At 37.1% G+C, this 23,542-nt stretch overlaps 3 protein-coding genes across 3 annotated transcripts in view; 2 read left to right on the forward strand and 1 right to left on the reverse strand.

The window, feature by feature from the left end:
- Nucleotides 1–23,542, forward strand: part of LOC144651269 (leucine-rich repeat-containing protein 69-like) — a 204,359-nt gene that overhangs the window by 171,575 nt on the left and 9,242 nt on the right. The window lies entirely within an intron of this gene.
- Nucleotides 87–17,449, reverse strand: LOC144651265 (nucleoporin SEH1-like). The gene is made up of 13 exons (XM_078511200.1): nucleotides 17,113–17,449; nucleotides 16,493–16,543; nucleotides 15,184–15,289; nucleotides 13,288–13,331; nucleotides 12,729–12,809; nucleotides 12,180–12,257; nucleotides 11,266–11,318; nucleotides 10,521–10,613; nucleotides 9,076–9,153; nucleotides 8,660–8,722; nucleotides 8,417–8,498; nucleotides 1,889–1,967; nucleotides 87–432 (listed from the first exon to the last, which is right to left on the reverse strand). Exons 1-13 carry the CDS (start codon nucleotides 17,221–17,223, stop codon nucleotides 287–289), a joined length of 1,065 nt encoding a protein of 354 aa, XP_078367326.1. The 5' UTR covers nucleotides 17,224–17,449; the 3' UTR covers nucleotides 87–286.
- On the forward strand, nucleotides 17,523–23,391 carry LOC144651313 (polyadenylate-binding protein 2-B-like). Its single transcript, XM_078511258.1, has 7 exons — nucleotides 17,523–17,829; nucleotides 18,005–18,122; nucleotides 19,555–19,613; nucleotides 20,378–20,484; nucleotides 20,562–20,649; nucleotides 22,157–22,293; nucleotides 22,820–23,391. Exons 1-7 carry the CDS (start codon nucleotides 17,698–17,700, stop codon nucleotides 22,854–22,856), a joined length of 678 nt encoding a protein of 225 aa, XP_078367384.1. The 5' UTR covers nucleotides 17,523–17,697; the 3' UTR covers nucleotides 22,857–23,391.

The raw sequence follows: 23,542 nt of genomic DNA on the forward strand, positions 1-23,542 counted from the left end.
AGTGCTAAAATGTTTCATACCACAGTTTGACTTTGAAGGCATGCGTACAAGAGGTACACTTGAATCTAGCAAAACAAGATTTTTATTAGAGTTGTCTCCTAAAAGGAGGTCACTTATACTGACTGTGAAGTGTCTGCTTAGAGGAGGATGAAGTGTATTTTTACAAAATGTAATTCTTCTTCTACTGATCTCTGTATACTTGTATATAAATGTACTGTTTTTTGTTGTATTTAACAGTGTAAAGTAGTAAAACGGGTGCCAAAAATAACAGGAAATGTTGTTGTTATCATGTGTACCACCATGTTTGCGTCTTGTATGCTGATGCCATTGCCACCTTGGCATCTTGTCCGTTCATACTTGGTCCACTTGTGGGTCCTGGTGTACCATCTCCACGCAAAACTGCAATACACTTCCAGTTGTTAAGATAGTTTGCTGAAATCATAGACAAACAAAAGCAGTTACCTCATAGCATAAAGTAATGATTGAACATCCAATTTAGTCTTGCATGATCGTGTTATTTGCTTTCCTACAAAAAGTAACAAGGGGGAAGCCTCCAGCTGAGTGGCCCATACTGCCAGAGCTTATCCCGGTTTGATAGCATTAAGCGACTAGGAGTCCGGTGCACTAACCATTCAGGCCACCACGCCTCCTACACAAAAAGTAACAAACCCCAGTCTAAGTGACGATGAGAGCATTTCCAACATGTCTGTTGTTTGTCTCAAACTGTATTCTCACGAAACCATTCAATTGAAAAAATGTTTTACACCCACATTCATTTTCATGTAAAAGTTTTGCGCAAGGACTCGTTTTTTTGGGGGTGGGGAGGAAATACTCCCTATAATGCCCAGGGAGGCTCCACCCAAAAGGGGAATCTTTTTTAGGCTTCAGGTTTATTCACCTTTGAACAATTTCGAGGGTACTGAATTTCGCGATTTAGCGAAACAGTATTTTGCGGGGTTTTGTTTTTTCGTGATTTGGCCAAATATGTTACGGTAAATATAATAATACATTCTGCGGGTATTTATTTTGCAATTTTTTGAGACTCACGAAAATGGCAAGATTAAAGACTCACGGAATTAAGTACCAATAAGGTATATTGTAAAATTCATTAACTATTCATGAGGGTGCAAACCAATCCCAGCACAATATTTAGATCACATGTACACAACTGTAAACCCCAATACAAATCAAACAATAGAATTAACTTTTGATACAAACTCCTGCTCAGCTAATAAGCATTCATTAACTTTTGATACAGATCTCTACTGATTCACATAACAATACTTTGCATTCAATTTATTGTTTTCATTTCACAAGTAGAATAAAATATTTGTGTCCCATCTGTATGGCCGTTTACAATGGCTCGCCTATCGGCTCGCCATTGTAAACGCCCATACAGATCTCCCGCTCATATTTTATCTGCTACTAAAAGGGTAGGGATATGAAAGGGGAAATATTTCAATATTATTTAAGTGCTACATGAAAATATCAAGAAAACTTCCTGTTTTAAGTCTGGTGATGTTCTGTCATGTATGTTTATAAAAGGGGTACCTTTTTCAATAAAAGCCCGGTATATGAAAGGCGTGCCTTTTCTGTCAAAGTGGTATATAAAAGGGTAAGGTGTTGGACCTCAGGGCAGAGCCTCCCAGTATAGACCTTTTTGAGTTTCAACCCGGGCCCTGCAAGGTCTGGAAGTAGAGAAACTCGTCTAGCTACTGTATGCACTTTGTCCAACAAGGGCAACAGCCTGGGCTTAAACACTGGACCTCTTGGTAATGTAGCTAACTGTGTGGCAGACAAACTGATGGACAGTGGATATACAAACAAACCAAACAACCATTTACTCCTGTGCTTTTTTTCTCAAAAACTGTGAATCACAAGTTTATACCTTTCCACAATCGTACACATCCATCGTCCCCAGATGAAGCTAGAATTGTACCAGTAACATTCCACTCAACTCTCCAAACCTGCAACAAAATTTAACCGCCTTACCATTTATATATAATAGGACAATCATTTACACTTTTAATTCCAACAGCCCAGATGTGTAGGGCCAATCAACAATCACAGTTTATTTTTTTTATAAAATTGTTACAGTGAGAACACGAAAACCGTGAACACTTTCATTATACTTTGAATGAGGAAGTAATGGAGAAAGTTGACAACTTATTCATGAAAAATAACCTGCTGGCTCCATCTCTGTTCATTTGTTTATATTTTCTGCAGTTTCAGGGCTCGAGACTAACTTTTTTGCTAACTAGCCTAGTGGCTAGTGACACCTTTGATTTCACTAGCCAAAACCAATATTCTACTAGCCAGAACTTTCAAGCATGGTTTTCTTTTTTTTTTTCTCCCAAGCCAACGGAGACAAAAGACAGTGACAAATCGGACAAAATAGGTTTATCTTCCCAAATCCATGGAAAGTCTGTATTCCACGAAGACAAAAACTTGCGTTTTCATGGAGGCATTTTTTTTTTTTTTTTTTTTTTTTTTTTTTTTAATATTTTTAATTTCTTGCCATACAAACATACAGTACAAAATTACAAAGAAAAAAGAAACACTACTTACAATTTAAACATTACTTACAGTCCTAACGCTACTTACTTACACTAATACAATACTTACTTACACTACAACAATAAATTATTACAAGCTTAACATTACTTACTACAAACAAAGCACGTTAAAAAATAAACAAGGTATATTATGCTATGGAGAGCAGAAGAAAAAAGAGACATGCAAAGCAAACACCAGCTTTCTAAACAAAAGGTCAAAAAGCAGGTTTCGAAAAAATAGAGTGACCTAAATATTTTCGGTGGAGTTTTTTTAAAAGGTAGAGTGGAAAAAGGAAATAGTCTAACTTAATACAGGAATAAAGATATTCCATTTTCTGTAATGTTGAGCAAGTGTACCTTTTTTCCTGGCAATGTAAAATTCTAATTTAAGAGTAGCTCTTAATTTAGCCTTAAAAACTGGTAAAGAGGGTTTAATCTTATCAAGCTTACACCTATAAATAAAATATTTTCCAAGAAGAAGAATATGGTTAACTACCATAGAGTCTGTATCGATATCAAACTTACCAAACAAAACATCGGTGAGAGAAAAATTTAAAACTTCATTCTTATGGATGGCCAACCACGACAATACCTCTTTCCAGAATACCTCGCTTGCTTTACAAAGAAACAATAAATGCTCGAGGGATTCATCTTCAGAGTAACAGAAAGCACATAATGGCGAGTCTACAATCTTAAATTTATAAAGTCTGTCATTTGTATACACAATATGGTTTAGTAATTTGTACTGAAAAGCTCTTAACTTTGTATCCAAAGTAACACTAAACGCTAGAGAATAGATTTTCTTCCAATCGACGGAGAGATTTGGATAGTCATTTTTAAATTTCTTTTGGGCAGTAGGAGGAATTACTTTACGAGAAAGAAACTCTTCATAAACTATTTTGGAGGGAATGTTAGAAATATCCAACATTTCGCCCTTTATTGGCACTTCAAAAGAATTTGCAGGGCAGGAGTATGGTTCACGGTATATACTCTCACCCTTGATAATGGAGCGCCATTCCTTTGGAATGGCACTGACTACTCCCATTAAAAGGAAAAATTGGCTAGGTGATAGTTTTGACCTGAGAACTTTATCACTTTCCAGAAACGTATTGTCTTTAGAGACTAAATCTCCGATTTTGCTTATCCCACAGTTTATGCGGAAAAAGGCATGATATAAAGATTTACCTTCACATAGAATGTTTTTATTATTCCACAAGTATTGGTTCATAACATCCCCGTACGAAACCACTTCTTTACTCGAAAGAGTTGACCACGCAGCAAGACAATCTTTGTAAAACTCGGGTAAAAATATGGGCAATTTTGGGCAATCAAAATGACACTGCAAAATGAACTTTCCGCCTAGTTTTTTCAAATAGTGGTTTAAGAAGATCTTCCAGGGACTAACATAGTCCTCAATATACTTCTTCACGCACATTATTCTTTGCGCTAGAACCATAGATTCTATATCCAGCATCTTAAGCCCTCCATTTTCAATGCAATTAATCAAAGCTAACCGTTTAACCTTATCCTTTCCTTTCCAAATAAAGCTGTAAAGTTCTTTATTGACTGCCTGTATGAGATCTTTAGACACATGAATAAGCGACGCTTTCGACATAAATTTCGGAATAGCAAAAGATTTAACGATTTGTATCTTTCCTATAAGTGTGAGTCCCCTCCATTTCCACATGCCTAATGTTTTTTTAATAGACTTTATAATTGCCTCGAAATTATCCTTTTTCCTAGAAAGTTGATCATAATCAAAGTGTACGCCTAAAATCTTAATTGAGCGTTTAAATTCATAGGAAGGTGATTTAGACAAATTTTGGACCCCTAAGCAAAAAAATTCTGTTTTTTCCTCATTTAATTTTAAACCTGAGAATCTCGAAAACAGATCTAAATTAACAATCAGGTTCTCATACGAAGACTTATTCCTCAAAAAACATGTCATGTCATCCGCAAAAAGAGAGATTTTCACAACTTCATCCTCAATTTTGATCCCTTGAATCTTGTCATTTTGTCGAATACTGCAAGCTAGAACTTCTAAACTAAGAATGAACAAGAGAGGGGATAACGGATCCCCTTGTCTCACACCACGGTCAACATTAAAGTAACTTGTCGCAAATCCATTATTTATTACGCAACTAGACACGTTTGAGTAAAAGGTGCGAATCCACTGAATAAAAGATGGTCCGAAATTGAATGTGCGAAGGACCTTCAATAAGAATCTATGGTCCAAAGAATCGAACGCTTTCTCAAAATCAATTGTTACAAGGATACCCGACTGATCACTACATTTTGTATATTCTAATACATCATCAATGGTCCTGACGGCGTCAAATATTGATCTTCCTTTCACATAAGCGTTTTGGTTGTAATGAATCAAGTCAGGAAGTATATTCTCTAATCGTTTAGCTAGCGCTTTGGAGGCTATTTTGGTGTCCACATTAATTAAGGAAATCGGTCTCCAATTTTTGATCAGCCTTTTATCTTTTCCTTTCTTTTCTAATAAAGTGATCACCGCTTGTTTCTGAGAGTTAGATAACTCTCCGTGATTATGTGCATAATTGAGACAAGCTACCAAATGTTTTCCAAGAATAGGCCAAAAGGCTAAGTAAAATTCCGTTGTAAGGCCGTCGTTACCAGGTGTTTTGTTCTTTTGAAAACCATTCAAGATGTTGAAACATTCACCGATAGTCAATTCTACCTCACACTTCTCTTTCTGTATTTCAGACAGTGTGGGTAAGGATACGCTGTTAAGAAATGCGTCTAATGAGGCTTCACTTTCTCCAGTAGAGTTCACTTGGTAAAGATTTGAGTAGAAACTTCTAAGTTCGGCCATTATTTCTTTGGGAATCGTTGTCAGAGATTGATCCTCCTTAAGAATCTTTCGGATTGTGCTCTTTTTACCCCTAGAGCTCTCCAAGTTCAAAAAATACTTGTTGCTTTTCTCTCCTTGCTCGTACCATCTTGCCCTTGAACGGATTATAGCGCCTTGTGCAATGTATTCATATTGAAGGTCATACTCGGTTTTCAAAATCTCTAGCCTATTCAGATTATCCGTAGATGGATCCTGGTCACAAAGCTCTTGAAGGATTGTCAATTTTTCCTCTAGAGATGTCAATTTCGCCTTCCTTTCCCTCGCTTTGCGTTTACTGTATGAAATTGTCTCCTGTCTAATTTTGAATTTAATGAGATCCCAAAGCAATCTGGGATCTTGTATATCCCTAAATTCGTCAACCCAAACCTGGTATCTATCGTTTATTAGAGCTACATAGTCATTGTCATCTAATAAACTTGCATTGAACTTCCAGAAGGAAGGACCGTGTGATTTTTCTTCTATTCCATTAACTGACAACAGAATGGCTGAGTGATCAGACTTTATGGAAGGAATAATGCTCACCTGATCGATCTCCTCCTGCAAGGCATTATCGGTTAACCAAAAATCAAGCCTCCTTTGGATCACAGGAGTTTTCTGTGTCCAAGTAAAACGTCTTATTCCTGGGTTCCTAAGTCGCCAAATGTCTACTAGATCGTACAGTAAGCAAATATTCTCAATCTGCTTAGCTGATTCCTTTAATTTTGGTTTGCCCCCACAACCATCAAGGTTGGGGTCTAAAATAACATTAAAATCTCCCCCAATGATTATTCTACAGTCGTCATCTATATCAATGTTATCCAATTCCTCCTTGATTTTGTCGAAAAAGTGAGTTTGCTCACTCGTTTTGTTTGGAGCATAGATGTTTACTAATAAAAACTTTTGATCTTGCACCAGCGCCTCGAGAAAAATAAAACGACCCTCTTTGTCCTGCCGCATGGACTTGATTTGGAATTCCAAATTATTTTTAATTAAAACAAGCACGCCTCTGCTATGTACAGAACCATGCGAGAAATACATCTCACCCTTCCACTGCTTTTTCCAAACATTTTCAACTTCCTTAGTACTATAGGTTTCCTGAATAAAGCAAATGTCGACTTGTTGTCTCATTACCCATCCAAATACTGCTTTCCGTTTTTCAAAAGAACGAATCCCACGAGCATTTAAGGATAATAGTTTAAATGCAAAGTTGCTTGCTGTCATGATTTTACCACAACTTTTAGAATTTGTAAAAGGCCACCAATGCAGCTGTCAATGGAATAACAAAAAGCGTTACCTGAATTCATTTCCATACAAAAGTTGTGAAGAAAAATATTGCGTAAAGCAGGCGTTTGTTTGCGGAAAAAAAAAAATTAACACTCTCCCTTATTGCATTTGCAATTAACACCCTACAAGACACTAACGAATAACGAAAACGACAGAACATAAAAGGTGACCAGAAACACTGTTGTGCCACCGTAGAACGACTCGAGGAAATTAATTGAAACAAAAAACAACATAAAAATAAACACAAACTAAATACGAAAACTAAGCGGAGAGGGGAAATGATGATTATAACGGTTATTTGTTCCCCATAACTTCGTCTATTAAATCATAATAAGGAGAAAGCAAGGCCATTTACGACTGAGGCAAGCTTATCTAGTTACAAATTCGCGTTCAATATAAGTTCAAGCTGTGCCTAAATATAGGCATCAAACAATCCAAACAAAAAAGTAAACGTCAATAATTAAAGTGGGTTTAAGTGTCCATCGATATACAATTTATCAGGTTCAGCGCGGCTGAAATACGCGATCTTACCCGCTTTTCTTGCATCGACCAGCTTCTTCGACTGGAGCTTCCTTCGGTTAACTATTTCTTTTGGCAGGTCTGCAGCGATCCTATACCCGGAATCTTTCAACGACTTTCCTTTTGAGAAAACTGCTTCTCTGTCGCTATATCTAAGAAACCGAGCGATTATTGCTCTAGGGCTTCCATCATCATGAGGCTTTCCGATCCTGTGGACCCTTTGAAATTCGATACCCATTGTTTGGACACCACATTGCTGTTCCAGGAAAGAATTAAGCACCATGCGACATGGAGGCATTTTGCTGTCTTCGTTTGGTCTTTTCCTCGCTTTTTTGCTCCTACCCACTGCAGAATAATCTCGGGTATCCAACGTAATGGAATCTTAAATGTGTACATGAAAGCTTTTTTGAAAGCGTTCACGTACGTGACCTCTCACCCTCGTTTGTTCATGCAATCTTACCCAATCACTGATTAACGTTGCAACCTACACATAATGCTCGATTTCCCAGGTCGGCTAATAATTAGCAGAAGCAGTTTTCTTTCACTTGTTGCTTTCGTCACCAAAAAGTCCTTAAAGAAGCTATCAATGATTGTTTGTTCCCTTTTCGGTAACTTCAGCTTGTCCACATTCTTTGATATATGTCAACAGTGTACTTGTTAGTTTTGTTCCCTCAGAGTCATTTTCAATTTGCAGGTTTTTTTCTTCACAAAACTGCCTGAAATTTCCACTGGCCATTTTGGCTAGTGAAAGTCCAAAATCTACTAGCCAAAACTGCATTTCTACTAGCCTTTGGCTAGTTGGCTACCGTTAGTCTCGAGCCCTGAGTTTGAGCTATCATTCAACGATTTTTTGCAAAAATTTACATATGAAAGTTAGAGTTAAGTGTTCACGGTTTACTGATTCACACTGTAATACACTGGAAAACCCATTTCTCAAACCCTTGATTTCTCAAACTTTCTGATAACTTAAACCAAAAATTGTTTCCCTTCCTTCAGTCAAACACAGCAATTTTAACCTGATTTAAAATCTCGAACTCCCAATTTTTGAGCCAATTTTCATTTCAGGATTCCATATCGGATTGAACACTCGAAGATAAATTTCATATCTCCACGCAACCATGTATTATCCTCTATGTCTATGTTACCATCTGCTGGACTTGAAGGCATTAAAAATAAAATAATAGGTTGATTTAAATGTTACCTGGGACTCGTGGTCGAGGAATTGTGCCGACAGGCTGATGTCAAGTTTGGCGACATTTCCTCCTACCCCTGTTCCTTGCTCTCTGTCAGATTCAAAATGAAAAAAAAAAATATCACCTCCACAACAAAGTATTACAGTGACAAATAACTTGTAAAACAATCTGAATGTAACTTATATACTATATATGTGGAGTGCAGTACTTTTCACATACAAAAGTTCAATCTGACCTGTAATAAATCTTACCCATATGGTTTGAGCATCATAATACGAACATCCTTGGAAGCAATAGCCAAAAGATGATACGATCTAAAAGCCATGCAGAACAACAAAAACAACAACAAAGAACATTTAAAATGCTAAGTATTAACAGTCCCAAAGAACAAAACACTGGCTATAAGAACAATGACTCAATCATTCATCATCATCGTTGTCATTATCATCATCACAATCTTTTTCTTTTCCCTAACTGGGAAATAGAGCCTTATAAAGCCATCATTATTAGAATAAATAATAAGACCGTTTATCTTTGTTTTCTGTCATGATCCAGACCTTTAAACAGTTGTCAGTGAGTGGAGCACGAGCTCTCTAACAGACTCAGACATGTCTGTGTTTCAATAACTCTATCACAATTTTCAATTGCAGTTAAGGAACTAATTTACCTTCCTAAATTTGGAGCAAAAGCAACATCATGTACAGCTTCTGTTATTGCCATAAGTGTTTCCAATCGGTGCCATTTTCTGAAAGTAAATAAATTATGTAAATAATGTCAGTGTGAGGACGGCGATGACCCTCAAGTGACAGGAACACTTAGAGACGAAAAAAGAACAACATTCCAGGAGGTGCATAATATCATACAGAGGCAGCAGAGCGTTTAGAAACATGGGGGCGGGGGGGGGGGGGGGGGGATGGGGTAAGACTGTCCCAAAAAAATATTTGGCAGGTTTTCATATTTAAGGCAACTTTTTGTTTTCTGAGCATTTTCTTGACCAAAGATTTCCAAAGATTCTCTGATTCTTTGAAGGTCTTATGAAATGTTTCCAATCAGTTTACCAACTTTCCTGAAGATGAACGAAGTTTCCAGAAGACTTCCAAGGAAGTATCAAAGATGATTGAACACACTCACAAGACAGAATATCTTGTTTGGGGGGGGGGGGAGGCTACAGCCCCCCTGCCCCCCTGCTCTGTCGCTTATGTTGTACTAAGAAGTAATAAATCAACCAAAACTTGTTATGAAAAGATTCTAAAAAAGTCTTTTTCTATGCTTTATTTTTAAAATGACTTACCAAAACACTTCATTGAGAGTGACATCATTAAGAAGTTGGCATATTAGTTATTTCTTACAGTACAATAAGAAAATCAAAGTCTCTTCGAGATATCGACGTTTTTGCATGAAGTATGAGTCGAAGGTTTATCCTGTGCATTGTTCTTCGAACTTATCATTACAGTTTCTTTGTAGTTTAGTTTAACAATTTCCTATCTTCGCGGAGGAAATGCAGCCATATAATTTTGTCAAAAATGGCTCGTCTGCGCCGGGTATTTATACACATATTCCTTAACATTACACAAATAAACAGTGCAAATTTCACCGAGATCTGACAATTCTATACTTTAAAATTGCAAGGACTTTTCGAGGCAGTCGATTACGGCAGCGAAATTAGCAAATGAAACAGCAAAATATGCGTTCCACGCTTTGTTTTTGCGACGCCCATATTTGAATTGTTATAGGTAGACCGCTGTTCAATGTGTTTAAGGCCGTTAACGTTTGTAAATGTGACAAGTCACGTTTTTTTCCCACGAGATCGCAAGTGATCACCCACAGCGGAAAGTAATCCCTTGAGAAATTTAAACAATCCCTTGAGAAATTAAAAACGTCCCTTGAGAGTTTACAAATATGTGGTTCCAAATTTTGTTCACATAACCCCTATTCTATGTTTTTAGCTTGTAAACAAGCAAAAACGTCGAAAAAAAGGACTGACATTTACTTCCAAATAAATAAGAAAACTAGTTATAAGTTTCAAATGAGGAAAAAGAACACAACTTGAATTTTAGCCTCAAAATAGTCGCATGTTCTTTTTTTTAGATTACGGGTACACACTGCACAAACCTGCTTGCTTCATTGTATTCATGTATTTGAACTTTGCCTCCTGCACTAGTGTTTGGGTCATCACTGCCTACAGCAAGCATTGGTGCATGTACCCTAAATAAGGATGACATACATGTATGTTATGCTTAGTGGCATTTGTTCCAAGGTTTACACTAAAATATATTACATTGTACCTGGAAAAATCTACTTAGTACATGTATAATTAAAACTCAGTTCTTTGGTAACAAATAATTTCTAAATGCCATAGGTTTTAAGCAATCTTTAGTTTAGAAGCCATGTCTTATCTTACCAGTAAATTATTTTTTGTTAAACTCAATTTTCTGTGATATAAGATGGCTGATTTAAGATTACCAAAATGGGACAGCACAGGCCTATAAAGGGACGTTAAAGAGTGATCCAGTGTAAGGCGCCACACATGGACACTGAATTAAAGCACAAAGCAAACACTGGTGATGTTGCAGGTCAATTTGGTTTTCACTTTTCAACCAAGGTTAATCTGTTTCAACCTGGAGATAATACTTTTACAATAACATAATAGTTTAAATTCATGAAAAGGAAATCCAAATAAATTCAAATCGTTTTGAGTGATTACTGGGGTAAAAGATTTTCTTAAAGTTAAAACAGATAATTTAGCCTAGAACTGAAATCCAATTTGACCCTTGTCAAACAAGTCTATAACATCTCTGGTTGAAACTAAGCCAACAATAACGATGGATAAATTTGACATGTTTATTCTTCTTTGTACCTTGATAAGTTCCATGATACACAGCTGCAGCTTAATTTATGTTGGATTTCATTCTACAAAAGAGTTGAAGATCTTTTCTTAGATGTTGACTAAAAAATTATATCCGCTTTAAGTGTTACATGCATAGCAGCTGGCTTTCGACATCCACCTTTCCACATAAACAAGCATGAAGGATCAAAATCCACTAATCACAGCCCACTAGCATGACCTTGTGAACTTGTGGCTCATTTGCATAAAACAAACATCAGTGAGAATGCATTGGTTTTGATTGGCTCATTTCAGACAGCAGGTTGAAAGATGATATCGAAATATGGATCTCAAAACAAAGCTGCTATGCACATAACACTGAAAGCAGGTGTAAACCCACAACCATTTGCAAGAAGTGTCCCTCCTTCTCTTCTTTCCCCCTGATCAATGTTATAGGTTGAAATGTAATCCAAAATTCAGGCAGGCAACAACTTTGAAAGGGGAAGGGGAGGGAAGAGGCAGAATAATAACTATTCTGCAATGCAATGCAAAATTCTGTAAGTTGTAGCTTTATTTTACAATAAGTTTGTGATATATTTGATCATCTGTCTGCCAATAGGTCAAAGTGGTATCATTGCATACAATGATGTCTCAGGATGCAGTTCAACTCATTTTCTAACCATTATTTTCTTACAAGATAAACATTCTTCTTGATACATGTATAACATGAAAACAATGAGCTGGTCCACTTGGATACCATAATGAGTTGGCATGGGCTCCCTCTAAGTTTTCTAATAGCCTCACTGACATAACTTATATTTTTTCTGATAGACTATGTGATGCTGATGTCCGGTCTCATCCAATAAAATTCTAACTGTGAAGCACATTGAGCTTTGTAAATGCGCTATATAAGCACCTATATCATTCATTCATTCATGTCCACACACCTGTAATTGCCACTGACTTAAATTCATGATGTCAGGAGCTTCATAGATTCTTACAGTTCCATCCTTTGAACATGTGGCCTGGAAAAACATCAAACCAAAATTACCGGTATTATTTTTAAAAAAAGAAGTTTTTCTAAGATTAGAAACTTAGCTCTGGAGACGATCTAATAACCTAAAAAACCCTTTCACATCAGAGGTTAGGTAACAAAAAAGTTAAAAGGGCATGACAAAATACAAGGAAAAGTACAGTGTCTATCATTAGTGGCTGATCCAGACCATGAACTGGGGGGGGGGGGGGGCTTTTGTGTGTACAGGAGGGGACCCAGGTGCCCCAGGCTCCTCCCCTAGATCAGCTACTGGTATGTACCGGGCTTCTTTCCATATATTAAAAATTCGCTTGGCAGCAAGGCCTAGAGGACACAAACAGAAGAAATGAAAAAACATACTTGTAAAATTTCTTTTGTTTCTGTCCTCTAGACCTTGCTACCAAGCTGAATTTTAATATATCGAAAGAAGCCTTTTACAGAGCTCCACATTCTTGTGCCTTACCAGTTGTAATCCTAAATGTTTTGGAGCAAACTTGACATCTGTTACAGAGGTTCTACTATCTACAAGTGAAGTTCTTTTCACCTGAAAAAAGGATAGTCAGAAACGCTTCTTAGGACAAACAAAGCAAAAATACTTAGCCATATATTAATTTCATTACTAACAAGGGACTGGAAACATTCCATCATGTAACACTAAACTTTTGAATAGCCCTGTAATAATCAGGGTTCCAAAGAGCACAGGGAATGGGGCATTTTTTTTTTGTGGAACCTCAAGACCTATTAATTTGCTGCTTGAAACCCTAATGTTATTTTGCTGCAGTAGAGCCCCTCGCACTATTGGTGTCATAACACCATGTTGTTTTGATGATCATGAAAATGACGATGATGATGAGTACAGCCCTGAAACATTTACCGCAGAGCCTGGAGTGAATTTTTGGGACATATCCAGTGCCCTCCCTGGAGACTGGCTATTTTGGCCCAGAGTCCTGTACCCCTAAGCCCCTTTGGGACCCTTTTGGAACCCTGTTTAATAACTTCCGTCGCGACATGATATAGCTTACCCAGTGGCTTTGACCTTGTGATATACCATCACCAGACCCTACAACTGAGAGTACAAAAACTTATTTTTAATGCTGAAAATCTTGTTTGAATTGACTTTTAATTAATGGACTGTGGATAAGAAATTGAACATTCCATACAAAAGTCATGTAAATGAATTTTACCCAGTTTGGAAAGTGCCAAATTATACCTTGGGTAAAACCGAACTATGTACAATATATACAATTAGGATGTTTCTCAGATTAGTGTGATTCTTGACAAAGAAAATTAAAAATTGAAAGTGGTCTGAAAAAGCAAACGTCAAACAAAAAATTGAAAGGTCCACAGCATACACATCAACTGGAGTATGAATCTAAATTAACAACTGGTAAATGCCTGTCAAATATGCCCCCATAAGTTTAAATAATTAGTATACTGAGTGTGTATTTCAATTTGTTGTAAGTTCGGTAAGCGGTTGTCATGCTAACACTTTAACTCGAGAAAATAAACGCCTGAGAAGTGACTCCGCTTATTTGCGAAAAGAGATCAATCGGCGACTTAAGATCTGCTATGGACAAACAAGCTCAATACGCATACAATTTTGTTGTATGTAAGTCTTTTTGGTAATAAAGTTGTTGTTGTTGTTCTACATGTAAATGTACTGGGTATAACTACCATTATACTAAATTCTTGTTTTGACTACAGTTGTAAATGGCATGCAAACACTCTATATAAGACTTGTGGCTGGAAAATGACAGGTGCACATGGACTGATGACAAGGAATAGTTTGTTAGCAATGATGGAACTTTGTTAGTACACAGTTCCATTACACCTGCTTTCAGTGTTACATGCTTACATATCGCTATCATTTTACATCCATCTTTCGACATCGTCTTTCGACGTGCTGTTTGAAATGAGCCAATTAAAATCAATGCATACCAGTGTTGGTTTCATGCAAATGAGCCACAATTTCAGAAGGTCATGCTAGTGGGCTGTGATTGGTACATGTAGGGCGCTTTCCATTCGACCAAAACTTCTGGTTTCAGTTTCCAGAAAATTCCAGTGGCAAATGGAACAGCATTTTTCAACTTTTCCGGTTGACTGCACTGAAGGCAAAGCAAACTTTGCATATGGTCAGGTAGTGCGTCAAATATGGAAATTTCTACGGTGTATTAAAATAATGCACTGTGGCTGGTTTCCTGCACATATAAGTAATATAACTCGCTATTTTTGCAAATAAAAAGCATTCTGAGCACTGAAAATAAACTCCATGAATGACATCGTGGCCACAAATACAGGAACCTTTCAAAAGGCACACTACAAGCAACGAAATAGTCGCCAACCCAAAAAGTTTAATGAGCGTAGCCTGCACGCGCGTTATAAATATTTGTACATTTCTATGCTGCCGCCTGCAAAACAACAATGAAAAACAACCGAGTTCACCTAAATTTTTTATTTGGAGTTTCAAGAATGCTTCCTTAACACATATAGCTGCTATCAGCTGCACAAATCGCTAAATTTTCTACCGAAGGAACTTAGGCTGAGTGTAAAATGGTAGCTTTTTCCAAAATTTCCGGAAAAGAGGACAACCTTGCAAGGTAGACCCAAATTTTCGAAAACAATTTCCGGGAACTTTCAGTTCCATTTGATTTTGCTTCTGGAATTTCCGGGGTTTTTGGTTGAATGGTTCGCATTTCGGAAAGTCAACACTTTCCGGATTTTCTGGAAACTTTCCCAGGAAATTTCTGTACCTTTCGTCCTTGTTCCGAAATTACCGGATTTTTTGGTCGAATGGAAAGCGCCCGTAGATTTTGATTTGTGATGTTTGTTCAGCATGTCAAAAGATGGTTGTCAACAGGAAGCGGCTATGCACGTAACACTGAAAGCAGGTGTAATGAAGCCATGTAAGTTTGTAGTACCTTGCTCTTCCCAGACAGCAGCAGTTCTATCAAAAGAACAAGATGCTAACACCTGGCCAAATTCTGGATGAGCCCAAGTTACTTTCCACACTGAACCTGAGTGGGTCTGAAAAATACAAGTCATATTCATAAGTTTCCAAGTAGAAACAATCGTTGGGGCCCAGCCTGGGCAGATAATCAGTGTGGGATAAAATGTATAAAACAGGTGAATAAGAGTGGTTTCTAAATGAGTTTCTTGAAACCAAAGCAATCACTCTGGCAAATCACAAGGGGCAAATCCATTTCTGATAAAATACTGGCGAAAAAGCGTTGATCTCTCCCCAAAATCGTATTTTTGAACGTCAAAACAATTTTTCGCCATATATTTTCTTCTAGTGACTTGCAATGTTTGCCACCTAGCGATCCAAGAATCCTCTACGCAAAACACAGGACTGCTTAGTGGCAAATCATTCATTGGTACAAAGCAAGGGGAAAGTGTGGGACTATTCACAATTGATATGATTTTTCAACCAATCAGTAAGTGTACATGTATTTATGGAATACTAAAGCAAAAATTAATGTGAATTACTTTTGTCACTCAAAGGAAAACCAAACAGAAGTTAACATTATGAGATAACAAGGCAAAAGAGCTCTTTTCCCCTATGCATGGATTTAATTCATCATTTTCCTGGCGGGCTATAAACATCTTTTTAGTCAGTTATGGAATGAAAAAGGTAGTTGGGTTAGACACAACATAGTTCCAAAAAAACGAAAATGTCCCACGCAGCGTTAACTTAAATGAACACATTGGATTAAATGTTAAGTTTAACGCTGGAAAGTTCAATGTAAAATACTAAACATTTCGGCAGTGCTGCCTTCATCAGTAGTAGTAGTAACATTTTTTTACTACTACTACTGATGAAGGCAGCCAGCACTGCCGAAACGTTTAGTATTTTACATTGAACTTTCCAGCGTTAAACTTAACATTTAATTCAATGTGTTCACAATATAGTTCCAACTTGTCCAAAGGGCAACCTAAAAAATTTCATTTCTTTGCATCCTACTGTCTACTAAGTTGTTCATAAATTTTCAATACCCTTCCAATGTGCATTGTAAGTTTTTAAACCCCCACTCCAGTTTAACTTGATCATACTTCCCCAGCTATCAAAATTTAATACTCCTCTCCCCTCAAAAATACCATAATCTTTTATTAAGGTGGATCTAGATATTTCCTGTTATTTGCACACTTTGAGAAACTCGGCCATGTAGTATCTCTGGTCAATTAAAGAACCCCTTTTTGTGAATTATATGTATTCTTTTTTAAACCAACCTTCCAACTTGCTGTGCAATGCCACTGACCATCCTCTCCAAGATCCCATACCTGTTATTAAATAACACGCTTATCAGATGTACACCAGGCAGTGCGCATCACAGCACAGTGGGCATTTGTTTGTACTCTAACCTGGTCAAATATTGGCTCAATGTCTAGTCCTTTTTGGGAGTTGCAAAATGGCTGGAAATTAAGCCTAGGTCAAATACTGCTGAAAGTATTTCTAAACTATAGGTAAAGTCTGTGTTCAAGCCTAGTGGCCCATCAGGACATAAGTTATCCTGGTTTCAGTAGCATGAATTAGACTTTTAGTTAGTCAGTTAACCAGTAAATTAGATAGTTCAGTTAGACAGTTAGTTAGTCACTTAGTTTAATTAACAAACGTTAGAGATGTGTTGTGGTTCAGTTTTACTCTTGGTAGAATTTGGTATTTCCCATTGTTCTGGTGTATGGTAATATACATATGTGACAAATTATGAATATAAAACAAAGGAAAATACAAATTGTACCAAGGAAAAAATTGAACCACTGCAACATATACAAATTCTCAGCCAGTGATACGAAAATAGCAGAAAGTTGAACCTGTTGAAACTGAAAAAGTTTATTTGTTAAATCCTTACCTTCACGCTCTGATCACTGGAGCATGTAGCCATTCTTCTTCCATGATAATCATATGACACATCATGAATTAAATCTTTGTGTTCTGCAGGTATTTCACGAGCTACAAACATGATTTTCGCGCGGTGCAGACAAGCAGATTCGGTTTCTACGTCATGTAAAGATCAACGAGAATTCTTCACACAGGTGGAGGACTGAACGAGGAAGGAATGGAAAAAACTTCGTCCAGGCTTATTGGTGAAAACTGACTCCAAATATGTGAAAAACTAAGAGAAAGTTACAAGAAAATTGCAAAGTTCGAACACGCTCGGTCACTTCACCAATTCACCGAGGCGAGGACTGGGTACATACTTCATGGTAATATATCATAAAGTCTCTCTCGTTTAGGAGAAACTACGTCGACTTCAGGTCACGTGTCCATGCGTCGGTCGCCATCTTGAAATTTAGGAAGCGAAAGCGAAGATACCACGAAGTCTACGCAATCTGCTTCCATCGAGTTTTTATTACGATCTTTGCTATTCAAAACGCTATATATTAGTTTTAATAGCATTTTTGCAGTTCTTTAGCTAGGTATTCTTTTTAAAGAAATGGCCGATTTAGACGAAAGCGCTCAAGATAGTTTGCTAGACGCAGCACTGCACACGACGAAGGATGACGAGACGGTTTTAGGCGATATTTCTGGTGTGGATCCAGCTGTAGATGACTCCTTGGAAGATCCGGTAACCATACATTTCATGTTCTAAGCCTCAGCCTGCATTTAAATTTTGTTTCCTTTGGGCTCGAGGTTTAAAATTATACGTTGTTGCACGATAGTTTTGTTTTCATTCAAGATGTGTTAGTCAGCAAAGCTATGCAAGTAATATTTCACGTGCATTCTATGGTGGTATGTTGAAGGAACTTGAAGCCATTAAAGCGAGAGTTAAAGAAATGGAGGAAGAGGCAGAAAAGTTAAAAGAAATGCAGAAACAAGTTGAAGAATCCATCATGAGTCCCACAGCGGCTCAAGCAACATGTAAGAATAAGATTAAACAACTGCACTTAGGGCCGAATCGCACTAGCGGACAAATTTTGTAACAATTGATTGATTTCATCATTAACGTGTCACTTGTTACAGAAAACAAGTGCGAGTGCGTTTTTTGAGACCTAGAACTTGTCCAACATTTCAGGAAAACAAAGAAGCAGTTGTCTTATGATTGGTCCGCGTTGCACGCGCGATAGATGTTGTCAAACAATTGCAAAAACAAGTGCGAACGACTTGTTGGACAAGGGCAAATTTTGTCAAAACGGACAAATCATCAAAGGGGCCGAAGTCCTGCCTCAAGGCAGGACTTTTCATGACAAGTCGCATTCCCATGCCCCTCGTAATGCTAGATAACAATACGTTGTTGATTGGCTATTGTGTTTGGCCCAAATTGCACCGAAAAACAACACGCACTCAAAAGTTGTTGGGATAGTATGCACCGTGATGTGGCTCTCACTATCGTAATCCAGCCGCAAAATCTTTTCGTGAGAGGCAAAGCATATTTATAAGTGAAGTGTTTCGGCCAAATGTTAGAATGACAAAAGAAAAAGTTCTCTTGAGACGACTCATTATTCTACTGCATGAGAACGCGTACTTTAAATGCCAATTGTTTTAGATTTTTTTACCGCGTTGTACTGCATATTTGATGTTTGCCCAAGACGGCCGTGCTGAGAAATGTACAGGGATGGCAGAAGCACGTGCAGAGCTATTGTACTAATAATTACACCTTTTGTTTTCTTCAAAATGTCTCTGACTTGTCGCGACAATTTTTTTTTGTAAAAAATGTTATGACATTTAAAACTTGTCCGCTAGTGCGATTCGGCCCTTATTTACTGTAGAGAAATTCAAAGTTGATTTTATTTTATATCCAGTTCTAACATCAGACTTTTTGTGCCCAAAAGAATATAAAGATTGCTTTTGCTAATTTTCATCATGGAAAATCAAAGTTCAGCACTGGCAATGTTATTTGAATTTGTGAGGAATATGTTCAGCACTGGCAATATACACTGTGGCAGCAGACAGTGCTAGTCACTAATATTTATGTAATTTGCCTCATTTAAAGACTCAGTCAATTAACTTTAGTACAAAACCTATTTACTATCATTCTAAACACGACATGGCAGTGATTTCAAGGAGAATGCCTGATAAGGGATTACAAAACAACAAAAAGACATAGTTTATTTCAGGAATGCTAACATGTAAAATGTTGCATTTTGTTATTTTGTAGTAAGTTAGTCATGAGGATTTTGACTTCTTTTGTGTGTTCCTCTTCTTAGACCACGAGTACAATATAAACTTTAGCTGTGAGTCCTTCTAAAACAATGTACTCTTAACTTTATTATAGAGAGTTGCTTAGAATATAACATTATGTAGTGCAATTGATTGTCATTATTTGAAAACTTAAACAATGATTTTTTTCCAGTTCCTAAAACTCTTGAAGAAAAAGGTGAAATAGATGCGCGATCAGTTTACGTCGGCAATGTAAGTAAAACTATAAACCTGTTGGAAAATGAAAAGATGATTAAGATGGTTTCCGCGCAACTTTCGAGCAATACAGGCAAAAATAAGGTTACCAAAAAGACCTCTAAGCATGGCAACAGTTTAAGTACAGCCAACAAAAACCTACCAAAAATTAAGAGCTCAAGCTGACCCCGCGAGAGAAAAATGGATTTGAAGTTGTCTATATTTCAGTTAAAACGGACGTTTTGCGCCAGTTCAAAACAACAAGGCGCGCGTTTGAAACATTTTTACGAGGTTTGACTTTAATTTTCTCGAGAATGCTTTAGAATTTAATTGCGGGGTCACTAAGACAAATGAATTTCGATAAGATCTTTTAAATAGTGTACAAAATGTTGCCGTGCTATGAGTAGATTTTTGGTACTTAATTTTCGCACTCATTGCTCGAACTTTCAGCGGAATCCGTCTTAACTTTTTTATCATTTTTATGGTCTATGCTTAGGAATTTCAGTTTTATATGTTGAATATTGGAAGCAAACAATACAATATACTCCCATATGTTACACCCAAAGAGCAGATACACCGTCCAGATCTTTAAACAACCAGCATGATTGGTGAGCAGAAGCTCGCAGGTTGGACTTCTGTTGGGAAAATTATCTTTTTCCAAGTAGTTTGTGTCACCAACTAACAAACATCTTTCCAATAACATGCATGTACAAAGTAATACAAAATGTAATTCTCTAACCTGAACTTATTAGTTACCATGCACATAATTGTTATTTTCTCAGGTTGATTATTCTGCAACAGCAGAGGAATTAGAGCAGCACTTTCATGGTTGTGGCTCTGTCAACAGAGTCACGATTCTTTGCGACAAATTCACTGGACATCCTAAAGGGTTTGTGATGCTTTCTGTACTAGTGCATCATGATTGCAATGAATACAAATACTCATGTGGATATCATTTGCCCCTAGGTTTGCATATATAGAGTTTACTGACAAGGAAAGTGTTGACACTGCTGTCACTATGGATGATTCGTTGTTCAAAGGAAGACAGATAAAGGTACACCATCCAGTAGACACTCTAATTTATTAGGTTACACTCAAGTGTAGAAGAGTACAATGATTTTGGTGAGATTTACATTTATACCCGGCATATTCAATTGAACAAAAGCAAACCAAAAATCAATTGAAACCAATTGAACACCAATCGTTCGATTGGGTTCGGTAATCAAACACTTATTTTGCTGTAAGTTCGATTTTTGAACCAATTAAACCCATTCGAACACAATTGAACTCAATTCGATTGGATTGTTAGGAATCCATCTCTTGATAAGTACCCCGGTAAATCACGCAGGACTAATCTGGGGGACGTTTCTCCGTACAAAATGTCTGCAATATAAACAACCTGGAATTCGTTAATCAAAAGTTCGATTGAATACGATTGTTGACTGTTCAGTAATCAAACAATTGATTGAGTACAATTGTCGACTGTTCGGTAATCAAATGTTCGATTTTGTCCGATTTACCAAATTTTATTGTGAGTTCGATTATGTTCGATTACTGAACTCAGTCAAATAATTGGTGATTGATTGGGTTCGATGACCAGGGATCCATATTCATTTTTTCTCCAAGTCGTCAGCAGGGCAAGTATGCAAGATGACATACTTGCCCTGGCAAAATTTTACTTGCCCGTTCAAAAGTGAAGAATGGCGAGCAATACAACAAGTAAATGAAAAGTTGACTTTTTTATTTTTATCACATGTACCGTATGTAACACTGTGTATACCGGTACATGGAATCTACAAGACAACGAATCTGTTATAATAAAGTTTGATTGACAAGTACATGTATTTGTTAATGAGACTCCTTACTTGTCTGCCTTGGCTGCCGACTTAACAAATTTCACAAAACATCGCGCCCCCAAGCAGTGATGTGGAGTCGGTGAAAGCGTATGAAGCAAGCACAAATGAAAGCCAAGGCCTCTTCGACTGCCACAATGGAAGAAAAGAACGCTTTTGCTCTTCTTATTCATATTTGGTTTGTTTTTCTAAAGTGTTAACATTACTTTTTTTTCTTTGCTGGCAACACACCAAGGTAACGGCAAATTTTGATTAAAACATCAGCTGTTGAGATCGCCTCATGTTTTCGCGGATGCAGCTGCAGTACAAAATATCAGCGGTTGACAGCTTGAAAATTGAGCCTTCAATGATTTCATACATGGAAAATACCGCATCAGCCAAGATGGCGGCCAAAATTATGATTTTATCGCGACAGAAAGTTGCAAATTATTCTCTGTTTTCTAAAAGTTATGAATGGACAACAAGTGGTCAGAACGCAAGTAACTCATAAGAAAACTAAATAATTGTTGTTGTTTTTTTTCATTAAGTCAAACTTAAGTCGTCCAGCGGACGAGTTTATGTAATCATTTGGTCGTCCATACGATGTTTTAGTCGTCTCGGACGACCGGACGACTGCGAATATGGATCCCTGGATGACTGAACGTTCGATTGCATACGCTGGGTTGTATATGAAGGGCTTCTTTAGTCTTACTGTTTATCTGATTTCAGGTCAACCCTAAAAGAACAAATCGACCAGGTATCAGTACAACAAACAGAGGAAGAGGAAGAGGTCGTGGCTTTAGAGGCGGTTTCTACAACCCTTATGCTGGTTACATGCCCAGACCACGTGGTAGAGCAATGTTCAGGTCAGAACTGCTTAGCAGGAGTTGTATTGTTGCAAAGTTGTGTGGTCTTGCACATTTTTGTATAGTTTTAAAGATAAAAGTATAAAAACAAGTTTTCCTAGGTCATACACATCTACAGGTACATGAAAAGATTGAAAGTTAAAGGAGTTATGTCCTGGTATTTTAAGTCATTTTCTGATTTCTTTCAAATTAAAGAAAACCTCAAAATAATAGTTTTATTCTGTCAAAAAACAGCTATGGAGAAACAAAAGGCTGAAAATAAACATGGATGGTTTCGACTGACCAAGATTAAGACAGATTACGATTGACAAACTTAAAAAGACTTGCCAATTTTTTCAAGATGCATTGTCCGTGACGTAGCTCCTTTAAGTACAGTTAAAGCTAACTTGATGTGACATCATTTCTTTGCAATGTGTGTGCAACAACAAAACTGCAAGACAAGCTGCTGAAAACATTACCTAGTCACAGAGTACTGCAACATAACCATAACTATTGATTTTCTCACATGATTTGTTTTGTTTTACAGGGGCCGTGGAAGGGCATACTGGTATTCTCCGTATTGACGACTGGTAGAAGAGATCATCATTCGCCACAAATTAGCAACAAATTAGTTTTTGCTTTTTCAAATTCTTAGCATTTCTATCCTTGGCATATTTTTAACAAAGTTCAGTTATTTTTGTCTTCACAGGTTTCTTGGCAATTCTCAAGGGACCGCACCGTGAAGCTATTGGGTTTTCATTTGACAGCCTTGCTCCGCCACTTTCATTGTGGATTTATACCAGAGTAGGTATAGTGACATGGACAAGCTTACACTAAAGGGACTGACAGTGAAGAAAAAAAAAGATGTAAAAAGAAAAAAAAAGAAGAAATAAGAAAGAAAGGAAAGAAAAAACATTAAAACAAGAAAAAAATATATTGTGGGCAGTTACAGAAGTAAATAAAGAAAAGAATAGTGCAAGTGGAATGCTGAGAGGTTGAGTCTTGAGAGAGAGAGAAAAAAAGACAGACACTTGTATGGCTTTGTTGAGATTTGTATATAATGCATTCCCTTTTAGTATCCAACTTTGAAAACAAAACAACAATAAAATTTTGTAAAAATGTACTTTCTGTGTTTATGCTGTTGTTCTTTTTGGATGGAAGTGAGTCAAGGGCAAAGGGCAGCAAAATTAGTCAGTTTGGTCTATGCCCGTTCCACTTTGACCCTTGCATAGTGTGTTCACATAAAATAGTCACCCTTGAAAAGACTGAC

The sequence above is a fragment of the Oculina patagonica genome, chromosome 4 (assembly GCF_052425735.1).
Source record: "Oculina patagonica isolate OP01 chromosome 4, crgOcupat, whole genome shotgun sequence".
Lineage (NCBI taxonomy): Eukaryota > Metazoa > Cnidaria > Anthozoa > Scleractinia > Oculinidae > Oculina > Oculina patagonica.